Raw genomic sequence first — 17,210 nt, forward strand, 5'->3', positions numbered from 1 at the left:
ACGCTATATTCGTGTATATGTCTACAAAGCGTAGCTAAGTGCTACGGCGCTACGGGCTAGAAGTTAGACATCGTATTTTGAAACCTCAATATTATAACATCTTATATAAAATCAAATAAAAATATTGAATACTGTATCTTTCACTTTTCTTAACTCAATTTATATTTATACATTAATTCATTAATATTCTTTTTCTATTAACTTTAGATTTCGTTTTTTTTTTTAATTTCTATACATATATCAAAATTCTTCCAAAACTAACATTACACGCCATTCCGACATAACAATAACGACAGCAAAAACATCCAACAATAGAGCAAAGAACTTTAAGTATCGTCTTACTATACCAATTTAATACTCCAGCTACTTGGCTAATACGTCCCAAAGAGGGCAACACACCTGTCCCCTGAATACCGATCAGGACGTGATCCGAATGGCAAGGCCATCGTTAGCACGGCCATCGACGAGATTGGAAAAAGCTATTTAACATGACAGAGGAACAAATTATGGTTAATGAAGCTGTGAGTTTGTTTGTAAGAAAAAACAAAAAGGTTGAGGAAAGTTTGATTATCTTGCTGGACAAAGTAATCGTAATGCACTGGATTTAGAATGTGACCCAAAGCACAGCTCAAAAGTATAAAGCAATCAATATCAAATGAAATTTGACTACTTAACAAAATTAAGAAACTAAAGTACGACATAATTCATACTAATCCATACTAATATTATAAATGCGAAAGTAACACTGTCTGTCTGTCTGTTACTCAATCACGCCTATACTACTGAACTAATTTGCATGAAATTTGGTATGGAGATATTTTGATACCCGAGAAAGGACATAGGCTACCTTTTATTGCGAAATATTATGTACCATGTGCGAAGCCGGGGCGGACCACTAGTAATATAATAAAATGTTATGAGGTGCATTGTGCAATCGAATACAACACTTCATACACGTTTTTCATAAGCTTTAAAAGGCAATTATGTCTATTTACATGTTCATAGAGACATTTATAGAAGTTTGCTAAATTTATATACAAGTCATCTTCAATGAACTTGGGAAAGTGGAGAGTTTTCTTTATAAAGTCTAGTAAGATAATCAAATTCATAACAAAACTAAGTGCATAGCGCTATTAAATGTGATTCTAAGCCTTAAATGTAACAGAAGATGTTAATTAAAAACTTAAAATTAGGAATGCGAAAGTATACATAACAATAATGCAGACATCTGTTTTTTTTTGAATGTATGAATGGAATTTTTCAGAAAAATGCACATTTTGTTGCTAAAATATTAGCTAAACCTTATATTCGTCTATATTTTCAATGTAATAGGTAAAGTTACTATCTAATCCTATACAAAATTAATATATAACTGGCATTACTGATATAATCTTTCGTATCAATACACGTACAGAATTTAAGCACCAGTTAGGAATTGTGCCAAAATAATTGGACATATGTGGGTTATACTAAGTTTATCCCGACCTATCTCTTGGGATACGTGACATTTTGCGAAGGATTAGTATTAGAATCCAAGTAAAGGCCCTATCGTAGATATTAGATAGGCAATATGTCGCCTCCCACGTATAGAATCCTTAAATTATTTAAGACCAAAAATACATTGTATAGCTCTTAAATACCGATACTTATTACGATCATCAAGATTAATGTATAGCTCTGTTTCAACTGAAACTCAGACAAAATTTAAAATTTTAATAATAATCCCGTGTTAATTTTATTTCCTTTAGCTCCGAATTCTTCAGTCACACTCTCCACTATTTTTTAAATAATACCGCATTGAGTTTCACTAAAGAAACAACCAGCCATACTCAAGGGCACGCGAACAAAAACAAATATATTTTCGGTCAGTGATAAAACGTCCGTCTAACGGTTAACTTGACAGGTGATACATGTAGTCCTTCCTCAGGGACGGCTTACATTATTCAGGCCCATTGGGAAAAATAACTCATTTTTGCTCCTAGTTTTAACAATGGCTAATAGTCTCTACTTATAGATCCATAGATATAATTAATGTCATTGCTTTTGTGTAGGATGAGTGTAAGTTTATGAAATAATGAGAAAGTAATGTCTAACTAAATGAGGGTAGATGAGATTTAATTGCGGGACTAAATTTATGTGAACTGAATTCGACTAAATTCAAATTAATGAATGCGATGTGGGTTGTTACAATTACCTAAGTGAGCTTATCATTTCTTCTCCCACATTTATTTTATTTTTTACAAAAGTACTTTATATTTAAATTCTCGTAATTGTATCAAGAAGTCATCTGATTAAATCCGCCTTCTGTTTCTGTCTCATTGAAATACGGGTAATTACCACCTTAACGATCTTCTTCCCGACCTAATGTCTTCAAATTACTCCTTATCGTTGGCTAATCTTGATCATTTGTTATATTTATTTGCAGGAAGTAGTAGTGATTAGCTTTTTTCTCAACCTTATTTATTAAACAACTATCAAAATTAAAATATCGCAAATAATAAAAAAGGTCTATTTAACTTGAAATAATAACGTATCTTAGTTTCAAAATCATTACTGTCCTTAATATGTATTACACTCAAAATATTATATACGAAATTGTACATCCATACACGTATGCAAATAAGACGTGGACTGAAATGCCGGACAATGCTTACCCGTTGGTCGAAATATGGCAATATTGACATGTTAGTCGAAATATATGACAATGTTACTGTATATACAATTATACACTACACTTTTGCTGTAATAGGTAACTTTAATATTACCCATAAGTTTATTTACTTTTGAGGATTACACAACTTCCCAAAAGGAAGGATATAATACTATTGGACGGGGTTAGTAAAAGCCCTTGAAAATCCTTGGGGACTGAAATCCATTAAGGATAAAAACACTATACGCTACTTTAAATGCTCATCTATCATACTCTTGTACCTTTTATACAAGTGTAAGTTGTAGAAATTTTGTAAAATTAAAATAATTGCGTAATAGAATACTTTTCGGACAGTGGGCGGAAGGAGAAATTTCGTTAAAATATAGAATAGTTATAATATTATCGATTTAACTAAATAAACTTTAAAAATAAGAAACTTTATGTAACTTTAGTTAACTTAGTAGTCGAAAGTATAGTGCCCCACGCAAGATGTTACAAGAAGTTTATTTTCGTCAAAATCTTACTAATAGATAACATAGTAAGATTAAAAGTTTCAAATTTTACTTGGTCAAAAAATAATAATTTGTACCTACTAACATTAATATTACAGTAGTAGAAGTTGCATAGAACATACTTTTATATAAAATCTAGTTTATTATCTTAATTACTTGAACATTATATTTGCTTCCAATGCATATGTATTTTGCTATACAGCTTAGTATTTCCCGACACTTCAATTAAATAAAATGCCTCTACGTATCTCTTCATCTAAATGGAAATGAGATGTCGGTACAAGTGAAATAGGACCTTGAACTAAAGAAACAGGGTCAATTTTCGTTTGGCATGTTTTCATGTTGTATGAAATGCGTTCACAGTGATGGCGGAAGCGTCGGCATTAAGTTTGCAGACAAACTAAAATTGGGTTATACGCTTTAGTTTCACCGGAATTATATTTTATATTTGTTGTTAATTTTTTGTTAGTGCAATGGAGATAATATCGCTTTGAAAAGTTATATTCATGAATTTTTTAATACACGAATATATTGAAAACTTACGAACCGATTTGAGTAAGATTCTTATGAGGATTAATTTATGGGAAACAGATTTTGCACGATAACGTGAATTGAAAATGCAGTATTATCCTGAAATTGATAAATATGTTGGAAGTTAAAAAAAGAGCGAGTAACATGTGTTTAATATTAAAATTAAAGTAAGTTATGTGATAATCTACTATGATCTATGATATAGTTTTTAATTAATAAATGAAAATGAAAATTAGTTAAATAATATTGTATTCTACTAAAACTCAAGCTACCAATCCCTTATACTCGACATATACCTACACCACAGTAACACAGTATATTTACTGTGCACACAGTTATGTAGAAACATTATTAATCGCTGATCCCACAAGCTCCAATTACCGCTATGTCTACAAACAAAAACCCAGTCTTATCCGGCATAAATCACGCAACGTGGATTCAGACGTCTGATTACATTATTGTTATTCGGCACCAATTAGCACTAAGCCAACAAAGGCCTAATTGCCAACGAGCCTATCTTCTTAAAGTGCCTTCTCCTTTGGGAGGTTGGCGATCATTAGGGCTATTTCAATTTTGGAAACCGCTGTTCTGAACAATGATTTAGTGCTCTTCCCAAACCACTGACGAAGATTTCTGAGCCATGATATCCGTCTGCGGCCAGGTCTCCTTCTACCTGCCACTTTACCCTGCATGATTAGTTGAAGGAGTTCATACTTCTTGCTGTTACGCATCACATGACCGAAATATTCGAGTTTTCTTTTCTTGATTGTTGTCAGTACCTCTGTTGTCTTTTGCATTCTAGCTAGCACGGTGGTATTTCGTACACGTTCTGTCCAAGATATTTTAAGCATCCTTCTATACACCCACATCTCAAACGCTTCCAGTTTTTTGGACATAGTCTCTGTCAGCGTCCAAGCTTCCATACCATAAAGGAGTACAGAAAAGACATAGCATCGTGCAATACGTGTCCGAAGCTTAATGTTAAGGCGTCTGTCGCATAGAACTCGTTTTAACTTAGTGAAGGCACTTCGTGCTTGCTCAATCCTACAACGAATTTCAAGGCTATGGTCACCTCTATCATCAACCATTGTGCCTAAATATCGAAATTTGGAAACACGTTCAAGAACTAGACTATTGAGATATAAAGGTTGTGTGTAAAGCTCGGGTGTTCGGCTAATTGTCATATACTTAGTCTTTTTTGCATTTATGTTAATACCATAGTCAGCACTCACGGAAGCTACTGAATTGACCAGATCTTGTAGGCCACTGACTGACTCCGCGATTAGTATCGTATCGTCTGCATATCTCATGTTGTTGAGCAGTTTCCCATTAAGTGTGATGCCATGCGGGTTGTTGTCTAAAGCCTCTGAGAATATAGAATCGGCATATAAGTTAAACAACAAGGGAGATAAAATGCAACCTTGACGTACACCTCGCTGAATCTCTATGTGTGAAGATAATTTTCCATTTATTCTTACGTTTGCACATTGGTTCCAGTACAGATTTCTTATAAAACGGCAATCCTTATAGTCTAGACCAATTCTCTCGAGCACCTCCATTAACTTAACGTGCTGTACCTTATCAAAGGCCTTTTCGTAATCGATAAAACAAACAAATACATCCTTGTTCATATCCCAGCACCTCTGTATCAACACTTGATAGCCAAAAAGAGCATCTCTAGTTCCAAGACCGCTTCTGAAACCGAATTGGGTGTTTGAAAGCGTCGCTTCACATTTCGAGTATATCCTATTGTGAATGACTTTTAAGAATAATTTCAAAACATGGCTCATAAGTGAGATAGTTCGGTACTCGCTACATTTCTTGGGATTCTTTACTTTGGGAATTGCTACGAATGTTGATTTGAGCCAATCTGATGGGATTGTACCTGAATCATAGATAGCGTTAAAGAGGTTTGTAATGTAATCTAAATTACATTCCTCAATTTCCTTTATAAGTTCGATTGGTACTTCATCCGGTCCCACGGCTTTTCCGGTTTTTGCCTTCGAGATAACATTGCAGATTTCGCCTTTTGTAATTGATGGACCCATATCATAACAATTGAAGTCCCCAGGATCAGGTCGTCTATCGCGAAAGAGTTCTTTTACATAGAGTTCCCAAGTAGTCAGTAGGTCATTGATGCAAGTGGTGTATTTGCCATCACTTTTAAGAATAGCCATTTGGTTACGTCCTTGGTTTTTAGGTGTAATAAGTTCCTTTATCTTCTTATGCATGCCAAAGCTGTCATACTTCTTGTCTAGATCTTCTATTTCGGAACATAAATTACCGTACCAACATTCTTTTGCTTGTCTTATCTTCTCACGCATTAGGGCCTGTATCGTATCATACTTTTCTTTGTTTGTTTTATTCTCGCGTCTCGTTTCCATTAGATCTAAGATTTCATCCGTAATCCATTTACTCTTCTTTACTCTTGGCGTTGATGCTGCTAAGATCTTGTTGCTAGCGTTAATAATAGAAGTTTTTAAGGTTACCCACCCTTGTTCCGTGTTTGAAGGATCAATAATATCATTACCTTGTTTCAGCTTACAAATATTGTCATTAATAGCTTCATGAAGTTCTTTTCTACATTCGAGATCTTTCAATTTGTCAAGATCGATTTTGTTACTTGTTCCGCGACGACATATTTTCTTCAAATTTACCCTAATAACGGCTACGACAGGGTTGTGATCAGAACCAATATCTGCACCAGGATACGTCTTAGCAGATTTTATACTATTTCTATGCCTCTTACTTATCAACAAGAAGTCTATCTGGTTCCTTACGATCTTATCCATCCTATCGGCCGGTGATCGCCAAGTGTAAAGCCTACGTGGAGGTAACTTAAAGAATGTATTGGCAACGATGAAATCGTGTTCTTGGCAGAACTGCACTAGCCTTTCCCCTCTGTCATTCCGAATGCCAAGCCCAAAACTTCCAACAACATCAGATACCGCACCTTGACCAACTTTGGAGTTAAAATCGCCTGTGACTATTGTTAACTCATTAGATTTAGTCAATTTGAGAGCTTCTTCTATTTGACTATAGAATCTCTCATTCAGTTCGTCACTTTTGTCAGCTGTGGGAGCATATGTTTGAATTATGTTGATGTTGAATGGCTTTGCGTACAGTTGTATTAACATAACTCGGTCTGAAAGGGGCAAAAAATTTCTTACACATGATTGCATTTTGGTTCTAAGAAGTACTGCAACACCATATCTATGATGTCGACTGTCGTCGCTACCAGAAAAGTATATTGTAGCATCACCGGATGTTAATGTCCCACTTCCATACCATCTCAAATCACTTATACCTAGGATATCCAGCTCCATCCTGTTCATTTCCTGTACAAGGTTTTCCAACTTTCCGTCTTCATATAAACTGCGGACATTCCAAGTTGCTATCTTTATGGCTGACCCGGAGATTCTTAGCACCCTCTGGCCACTTAAGGCCTGCCGGGGACTGAGGGCCATGGTTATATTAGTCTCAGCCATAATGACATCCTGGGAAAAAAAATAATGTGGTGGTTTTCCGTTGCCTTCCACATCGCTGTTTGCTGTCCTAGAAACCAAGGGTTTCAAGTCAACAATGTGACTGATGACTGTACGTGCTTACTAAGCTCCCACTCACTCAGCCTATCACCTACGCAGCTGCCCGTAGTTGAAGGAAAATGCCTATTTACTGGCGGCATTGACTCGCCATGTCACAGCGTTTTCATTGGATCTTTGTAGTATTTCTTGAGAGAGCCTTTCCTAAGGGCTCTCCACTACACCCTCCAACGCTGCCGGTGTGTGGTCGGGGACTGCACTCGGCAGCTAACTGTAATATCTTACAGTCGTTCCATTATCCGCCACCTATGGACCCCGGTAGTAGCTCACACCTAAGCCCTTGATTAGATTGTGTTTTTCCACGAATTTTCATATTGTTGTAACACCCAGTGTTACGGCAATATAGAAAATATTATATTAAATAGGTTAATATATTTTTTAGGTTCTAACAGACCAACCAAGGCTAATTGAGTTTTTCCACAGAGCTTACATATTTTGATTATATTTACCCGGGATAATAATATTATAATTTGTAGATACTTATTTTCTTTGTAGTACAGTCTACAGAGTCTAATTGTCATTATTTCATCGACATAATGTTCAGAAATCTTACACAAAATCTCCTAAAGATCATAATATGTTTAAGGAAGAATTCAGTAAAAATGTAGTCATAAATATAAAGAAAAGCGTACAAGAATGACGTTTCTCGAAGATTCTCGACTGCAATTAGCAAGCCCGACCAGAGTGTATCGACACTTTATTAGCGAAGAGAAGTATCTTATTCTACTTGTAAGTCTTCGCAGAGGAATCCGATCGGTCGATGAAGCTATACAAATTACTGTTTAATTATAATTTACAATGTATTACACTATGCTGTTGTTTGTTAGAGCCGTGTAAATAGGCGTATGATTACGATATACGCATTGAAATTCCGATATTTTCGTAGCTTCGGATTACCACACTAGAATATAATATAAGTCTATGAATTAAGAACCTTAAATCGGCTATAAATTATTTATTAAAATTTGGGATACTATTATAAGATAATAATTATATTTGTCGTAAAAAAGACGTGTGGCACTCGGGGACTGCCGCGGTAAAGCTATTGCATGCTATGCCTTCAAGCCACACCTCCGCGCCCGTCAGAGTGGGGAGCGTGAGGATTTCGTTACTAAATTTCTGGATTCGGTCCCCGCGCTCAAGGCCCGCGATAGAAGATATGCACTAGCTTAAAAATGTCTATGTCGTAAAAATCGACTCTGAAATAAATGTATTTGCATAAAGAAGCCTAGTCTCAAGGCTTAACAAAATTTCTTATGTCATCTAAAACCGATCATTCCATACTAAAGCACTTGTAATTAATGACCGACCTCGAAGTTTGTGTGTTCGTCCCTTTCATTACATTACCGCTGAGTGCTCGTGTATCTTAGTGTCCTAATTAATGCCCTAGGTTAGGCCCTTTGATAGGTTTTGTGTACCATTTATGGCAATATATAAACTTTATAGAACCTGATTGTCCTACACAGATAAGATAGGATTTTATACATCGTAACTTTTTAATGTTTATGTTGTTGTAGATAAAAACCGTTAGATTATAATTTAACTCGCGAGATTGTAAATTTTTAATCTGTATCGTGCTTGTAATGTGACGTAATGAAACGTTGTTTAGGTACACTTTACAGTTTTACGCTGATATTTAGATAACTCCTTCAATGGATGTTTATTTATTTCGAATGGCAAAATTTATGTTTTTCGTAATTTGTATACGTATGTCTTAAATATATCGTTCAAACAATCATTTTCGTGGACGTGAAATAAAGTTGAGATGATCCGGGTAAATCTGTTAAAACCACGATTTTCCTTCCCACTGATAAGGGTGAGAGGCTTATGGCATAATCTTTCTACCAGGCTAGCTGCGGGCTGCTACATGTCACTCATCGTCGAATATAAACGATGATATTATAAGTAATCCTTACTAGCACTACCAATGTTATAAATTCGAATGTGTGTTTGTTGGTTTATTTGTCTCTCCATATGAATATTAGAACGAGTTTGATTTCTGGACAAAATCTCTACACAGTTACCTATAACCTTAACCTCTGCATGCCTCTGCACATTTTAATAAAAACGTATCCCGCCTATTTAAACCAATTGATTTAACATAAGTTCCTTTTCATACATTTAAATATTAAAATTGTTAATAAATTAAAAAGGTAATTGTAATGTACTTACGATGGTGGTATGCCGCCCACGAAGACATCAGAATTGGTTGTAAATTTTCCAAAAGCGTATTCCTTGCCGCGTGACGTTTTGCTTTGCGTGACGCCGTCCACTGAGAGGGACGTGTGCTCGTCACGGCGGGCCACCTGTGTCAAACTCACACTTAAACTCAACTTTACAATACAAAAAATAAGTTAACTTCATTAGTATATAAGTCTAGCGGTCCGCCCCGGCTTCGCCCGTGGTACATATGAAAAATAGATGTTGGCCGATTCTCAGACTTACCCGATATGCACAGAAAATTTCATGAGAATCGGTCCACCCGTTTCGGAGGAGTATGCAGACTAACATTGTGACACGAGAATTTTATATATATAAGAGAAGAGAAGAGAAGAGATGTTACACGTATCACGTAGGAATTAGGAAATTAAGTAATTTGTGAATTATATGACTATGAAGAATTGATTTTGTACAAACGGACATTTAAATAAAATAAATAGGTAAATTACCATATATTTTGATTGCTTTTTTAAATAAAAATATACTTAGCGACCAAGCAGTCAGTGATCACTTTTTTAAATGGTAAGAATTGTTGATACAAAACGACTACGTAAATTAACTGTATTTAAATATATTTGCAACTATCCTTAAACAAAGTAATTCAAAATTATTAATATGATAGTAATTATTCATATACGTATTTACAATTTATTAAAATAAAACTCGAAGTAACCGCGAAAACACAAATTGCATCAAGTGTCAAATGTTTTTTTTTTTATATGTTCCATTTTTTTTTTCTTCGTGGCGTCGTGGATGCCAGTCATCAAAATTTTTATACTTATAAAATGCGATACTTTTATTTATAAAAACGAACTTTGCTTAACATAATAAGTTTATTAATTGTGATTAATTAATATTACTATGAGTATTTAAATTATTATAATTTATTTATCACACTACGCAAGCTTTATATTTCAGAACGATAATAAAACCACGTAGAGCATTGACCATAGACAACTTGTATATTTTAAATCGTTCCTGAGGTTCCTAATTCCTTATTCAAAAAAGTTGAAAAAAGTTGTTGAAGCATGTTATGAAGTCTTGGAAGAAAGTTATGAGAAAATAAACATTCATAGTTTAGTATTACATATAAGGTACTTTTGCTGTAGATAAGTACTTTAAGAGTTTTCATATGTAACATGTTATTCTGTAAAAAGGAGCAATAGAATTGTAAGTATTCATCAAATCCATTAATTTTCTTTTGTAATTCACTTGTTAAATCTTTTTATGATCTTATGCAACCTCCATTACACGATTTTCGAAGATTACAATATAATAATTTCATGAGTTTATCGGTAAGTACCTACTTTAAAGCGCCGCTCACTTTTTCATAACTAATAGTTTATTATCAGATTCCTTGATATTTTTTTTTAGTTGATTATATTACGCGTCTTTTTATAGTCTTAATCTATATTAATAAGGTTTGTATTTGAAACAATGTTCCCAAAAACCCTGAAACGGTAACTCATATCTACTGCTTCTAATGTAGGGACAACTTGATAGATGACGCGGAACATCCGTATGAGACGTTCAAAAAAGGGAAAAACGGTGACGTGACCGAATTATTCTGTGTGTCACTGCGGTTTTGCAAAAAGCTTCCCTCTATTGGCTGGAGCCATTAACTGAGAGGACAATCCTGCAGCCTGCTACAGGATCGATGTTTTTACTTTATATTAACTTTAAAGTTAAATGGTTTAAAATAATGGATAAGTAAGTTAAATAAATTAACACAAAAAAATTTTTACCTAGAACTAGGCATAGGACACTATAATTAACTTAATTTTAATGTTTTATTTTTACATATGACAAGATATTTAGGTAGGTATGTTATGTTGGGTATGTAAAATACATTACAATACAAATACATTACATTAGAAGACAAGTAGGTAAAACTAGTGATAGTAGGTAAACTGTTAAGTTCACTAACTACATAGATTTTCACACACTAACCTGAACTTTGTGCCAGTGGCCATCATTCAAATTGCTGCCAACCGTGATAATCTGTGCACCACCGCCCAAATTATACCTCAATCGCAACGCACCATTCACTAGCTTCAACTCGAAAAAGTCGTAAGTGCCACCGTCGTCCGTGTACAAAAGTAGACCGTTCGGTTGGTCCGTTTTAAATTCAAGTTCCAATGTGCCGTTGAGGCCGGCGTTCCACTTCCTAAACTGCGAGTATGGATTCTGTTTGTCGAGAACGAACGCAAAGTTTATGTGGAGTGACAGAGAGAGGAGGCAAAATAGGAGGTAACGCATTTTCGTGACGTCCACGGACATGGCTATGATCACCACGCGGCGCCCGTTGAGTGTGGCCGTTTACGTCTCATTTCTTGATTGCCTGCAACAAAAGAACATAAATAAACATTTCCATTGATAAATTGAACTGTTACCGCGTTACAATACATATTCTATGCTGTTACCCTTGCGTTAGGAGCGAAGATTTCTTTATAGTATTTTGTTAACTTGTATAATCTGTAAGTTATCTAGTCTTATAGATAGAAATTCTTTTTTCTAGAATTGTAGTGTTTTTCTATTCTTTATAAATTTATATTTATAAAGCATTTGAATGCCATAAAACCAAAAATATAAATTCAATTGTAATTTTTTTTCATAAAAGTAAACGTATAGAATTACTTTTTATACATTATTTTGAATGAAAAGTAAAGTTATGTTAAAAAGTTAAGTAATATATTAAGAGGTGGTCTCAAACTGTCTTGATGTGTTTCCTTTAGCTTATCTATCAGTTAAAATGAGAAAATTTAATGCATGAAAATTTACGTCAAAACGTGTCAAATATGCTATCAGGGACAGGGACACTATCAGCAAGCGGTGAAACTGCATGATAATTTATTTGCCAACAGCTTAAAAGGCAATTTATTAGTCATGTTCTGTATATAGCAGGAATTTGTAGTATAATAGTAGGCATATTTCAAAATTATACTTCAACTCTAAGACAAATTTATCATTGAAAATAAGGATTCATGTAAATGTGAGAAGGGAAGATTTTGATACTTAGAATGTACGATGATACGTGATAGTACCCACCATAAGGAAACGACCTACGTAATCATTCAGATAGACACAAAAAACATTCAAAATAAAGCTACTCAAGACTAAAACACAGAAGCAAAGATACATAGCCATGGTCCATGTTCAGAAAATTCGCAAGGAGTAAACGCTTTGCAGGTAAAAGCCACTCGAGGTAACAAAAGAGGCTCAAACTAGGCCGAGACAACGCTTCCTAGATCTCAGTCTAGTGTTTTTACTTCGATATAGCTGTTCTGAGCAAAATATTTAAAGATGGAGGTACTGTTTTACCGTTATTTAAAATCAGGACGCTGAAAATTTTAAAGTGGTTGTTTTATTGAAAATTTTCACGTTTTTTACTTTTTACAATTGGGATGATACTGAGACGTAAAAGGTAAAAGTTTCCAACCACTATTCAAAATCCGTGCATAATGTTAATTGAAAAATATCGTCTGTCAATATAAGAACCAACAAAAAGTAATGGTATGCGATTAATAAGAAAAGCATGTCAAAACGTTGACCAGATTGAGCACTAAATGAAATAAATGTATATTTATTTCTAACAACTGAAGAGTGAGTGAGACTAAATAGATAAATTATAGATTAACAAAACAGTTACAATTAAGGCACTTTCACGAAAAGAGTATAAAGTTTTCTCGAAGGCTCACTTAACCCCTAGGTATTGGTGGATTTAGCCGACATAGATCACTATATCAAGTAACTCGACGTCTGCTCTATTGCCTCCATACAAACCAAAAATCTGCATACAAATATAAACCTAAATGTTTTCGGACAATACAATAAATTCTTATTCTTGCCAAACAGTTGGAGGTACACACATGGCAACATTAATTCCCCTCCGTTCTAATTCACATCTTGTTTGTATGTTCAGTCAAGAACACAAACCCGACACGTCGTAATAATTTAATAGCTAAAAGAAAACGTGTTGAAATAGGCCACAGTTTGAGTCACATTCATAGTTAATCACTTAGCCTAACGAAGGTAGTTGCCGGAAAGTTCTGGCGCGAACTTGGCACCGTCTCCCTTGATTCAACCATTTTGTCCATTTTTCAAGTACTCGTGCGCTAGTTTTTTGAAATGCTTTTAATTAATCCACAATGGGAAAGTGATTAAAACAGATCTTTCATTCGTTAAAACTCTAATTACTCGAGATATAGATAGAAAAGATTGGAGGTTCTTGCGTCTGGTGCAAATATGAAGGTAAGCTAAGGAGAAGAGAAACTTTAGTTTTAAGTAGTAGTGACTTAACGTAGAGCCTATAGAGTTATTACTAAAAGTTAAAATTAAAATTGCTTGTCTTTGAAAAGGTCTCAAATTGTATTATCCCTGTCTCTTTATCCTTTTTACTTATTTTGTTCCGTAATATTCCTGACAACATTATTTTTCCAAATATAATTCGCGTAAATCGTTTACAAAGGTGCTCTTAAATTTTCCGGTACAGTACCTACAAATATTGTCGTACGAAGATTTTCCTCAACGTCTTTATATTAAATAACGTTTAAAGGGAAAATTACTTAATCTTTGAATACAATATTTACTTCAAATAGATTTTGGTACTTTTGATAAAACGTGAGCGATATTAAAAATAACATTCACAAACAGACTATATGCAGGCAGATGTTCGAAACATGATACTTTCTCACGATGTTTTAACTAGATTACGTTCCTTTATTGTTAAAATGTAAAAGGATTAATATGTTGATATTTATTTTACAGCTTATGTTTACTATGTTAAAACTCATGTAAATGATTAAGGATATTTTCTACAATAATTTTCTCGAGAATATAAACATCGTTGTACTACATGACTTAAAACAGTATAATTTATATTCATTACATTAGGATTCAATGAAAATGTATACAAATTATACCAAATTGGAGCTACGTATTTTCGATGTCACGTGTATCGATTTTCCGAAGCACATTAATTCTAATTCTAATGAAAATAGAGGCTTATTTGTGTACGAAACAATACAACTAGAAGCTTAGTTGAATTATTGTTTCATTTATTCATGACCTTCACATGTAACAACTGACAAAGCAGTGGGTAATAATTCAATTGGTGTCCTACAGTACACAATAATTTGTACAAAGGTATGTTATTGTTGCCTAAACTGTTGGTAGTAGTTGGTTAAATAAAACATAATAACAGTAAATTAAAACTCAACAATATTTATTTTTTCAATTAGATGTCCGGAGCCCTTTTGAAATATCGTAAAACATAAAAATTGATACATTAGTTCGAAACTTGGTCGAGGCGGGTAATAATAAAAGGTTATAAACATAATTTATAAGGTATATTTTATTTATTCACATACAAAGGCACATTTTATTTACTATACACTAACTTTAATAAAAGTGGGATACACATACATCTATATCAAAGTACCCTACATTGCTTTAGGGACTATTTGAAATGAGTACCCTTTAACCCTGAATTGGAATTAATATTGAAATTCATGATTCCTAGAATCGACTCAAGCTGTGATACGATACAAATCTGCCTAATTTCAATAGGCGTTTGATTGCTTAAATATAATGCCATAATGACGGTTTATCTAAGTATACTACGTACTGCGCAATTGATTTTATAAATTAATTTGTTTATAATATTCTTATTTTGCAATTTTATTAGGGCATTTAAGTATTTTATTTATTTTTATTAATGTGTTCTTTTCCACAGATGAAACAGATATTTCATTTCGACTCATCAAAGAGATCAAATATAAAATGATATAAATTAAATATCGTTTTCGTTTATACCTCATACAGCGGTTATTACCTAAAACAACATTAAGGTAATATTATGCGGTAATTTGTGGCAAAAAGTAGCCAAGAAAATGCAAAAACTTGATAGAGAGTGCTTTGAAGTAAGCTCAAGACTTCGTAAAAAGTTCTGCTTATACAAAATTCTTATAAAATGAACGACTATTTATAAGTAGGGTTTTTGATCAAAATTATAAACGATTAATGTAAAAATTATATTGAATTTGTAATGCATTTTAAAATTTGATTTGAATTCTAAATTGTGATTCACCAAAAAATTAAATCAAAATCTTCATATAGAATATCTGGTGTGTCATGGTCATGGGTAAGTCTAATATATTTTACCCTTTGTGCTTATACTGTCGATTTAATGAAATTATTAATTATAAGTTTCACAGATAATTAACTGCAAATAGCTAAGGCCTAAGATAATATCTTATATATACAAGATTACATTACACATGCAAGCCCGATTCCATCTGAATAATAGCCTGTCTCTGAGATGCACGATTATTGTATAAATATAATATAACGTTTCATACAATTTTGACACTTCTGCTGTAATTAATAGGAACGGGTATGCGCTGCACGAGAGGATTATAACTCTGCCGTATTTAGCGTTATACTGTACGTTAAATTTATTGAATTAAAATTATTACTAAGAGTTATAATTGTATTTATATTTTACAGGTATTATGTATTGAATTTGGACAACATCAATTCATATTACTTATACCAAAAGGAGCTTCTCCTGTCTTTTCTTCTTTTTTCAAATAGTTAAAAGATGAAGAAGCTAAAAGAAAAGGCACTCAAAGGTAAAAAAAACATCGTATCTATTTAACATTATATAATTTCTATACCAAATACCCCTAACCATTTTATATCACAAACTATTCATGCTGAACAATAAAAAATTGCGTAAAAACACTAAAAATCTCCAAAGTCAAACACCTTTCTCAAGCCAAGAGGCAGCGAGTGATGAGGTACAAAGACCTCTGGAGTGTGTCCTCGGAGCTAACTTAGTACGTGCCTTCCTGGGAAATAGGTCTAAGTGCAGTCGCAGGAAAGATATAGGTATTATGCACGTTTCCTATCATTATGTTTTTTAACTTGCATAAAACGTAGTAGGAAGAAAATAATGATATTGAAAAAATTCTTTTAGACTATTATAATTTTTGTAATCATGGATTGTTTCTTTTGGGTATCAACCTGTATACATTTTTAATTATTTCTCATTCTGTTCGCGATGCATTTAAAAACTAATGCAGCAATTTTCATATAGTTTTCACTAATGAATAGAGTGGTTTTCGAGCAAAGTTAAGTTTCTAAAACGAGGGTGAAGCCGCTGGTGAAAAGTTAGAATTTATTACATAAATCTACGTTTTCAAAATTATATATTTATTAGTTGAAAAAGTATAAGTTGATCATGTTTAAAAACTATAAGGTAATATCCTTTCTTAACCAGAGTCAACTGACACAATAATTCAGTCACCCATAATTCAACAAAAAACGTGCATTTTCGCGAAGTCCTTTTCCTCCAACTTTACAGTTCATTAAAATAGAACTTACGGAGCGAAATGTTAACCTTTAAACTTCTCTAAGTATTAAATGGAATCACTCTATCTAAATCTTGATTCTCACTCGAGTGGGCCTCAGTGAGTCGCCAAGTCTACTTGAGTGCCAGTACTCGTAGTTGAGATTGTGGCAGATTATTATTTAGATGTGAATAGAAAAACTATTTCTTAATGCTCGTTATGTTGTTATGGTGATGCCGTCTCATGACATTAGAAAGAAAATACAGAGATGTAGACTGTAATTGGTAAATCACAACTGCATAACATTATCGAGTATAAGGTACTATAATAAACAGATGAAATT

General features: G+C 33.6%; 1 protein-coding gene across 4 annotated transcripts in view; it reads right to left on the minus strand.

Annotated features, from left to right (window-relative positions):
* Nrx-1 (Neurexin 1) overlaps positions 1-17,210 on the minus strand; it is a 111,717-nt gene that overhangs the window by 81,479 nt on the left and 13,028 nt on the right. For all 4 annotated transcript variants that reach the window (XM_089706953.1, XM_089706952.1, XM_089706951.1 and 1 more), the window contains exons 2-3: positions 11,466-11,856; positions 9,468-9,601 (exon numbers count right to left, since the gene is read on the minus strand). In XM_089706953.1, the coding sequence (XP_089563079.1) occupies positions 9,468-9,601; positions 11,466-11,795 (464 nt within the window). In that variant the 5' untranslated portion in view covers positions 11,796-11,856. The remainder of the gene's footprint in view (positions 1-9,467; positions 9,602-11,465; positions 11,857-17,210) is intronic.

The sequence above is a fragment of the Colias philodice genome, chromosome 18 (assembly GCF_061535455.1).
Source record: "Colias philodice isolate Cphi_HAF_F1 chromosome 18, ilColPhil1 Martin Lab GWU primary, whole genome shotgun sequence".
NCBI lineage: Eukaryota > Metazoa > Arthropoda > Insecta > Lepidoptera > Pieridae > Colias > Colias philodice.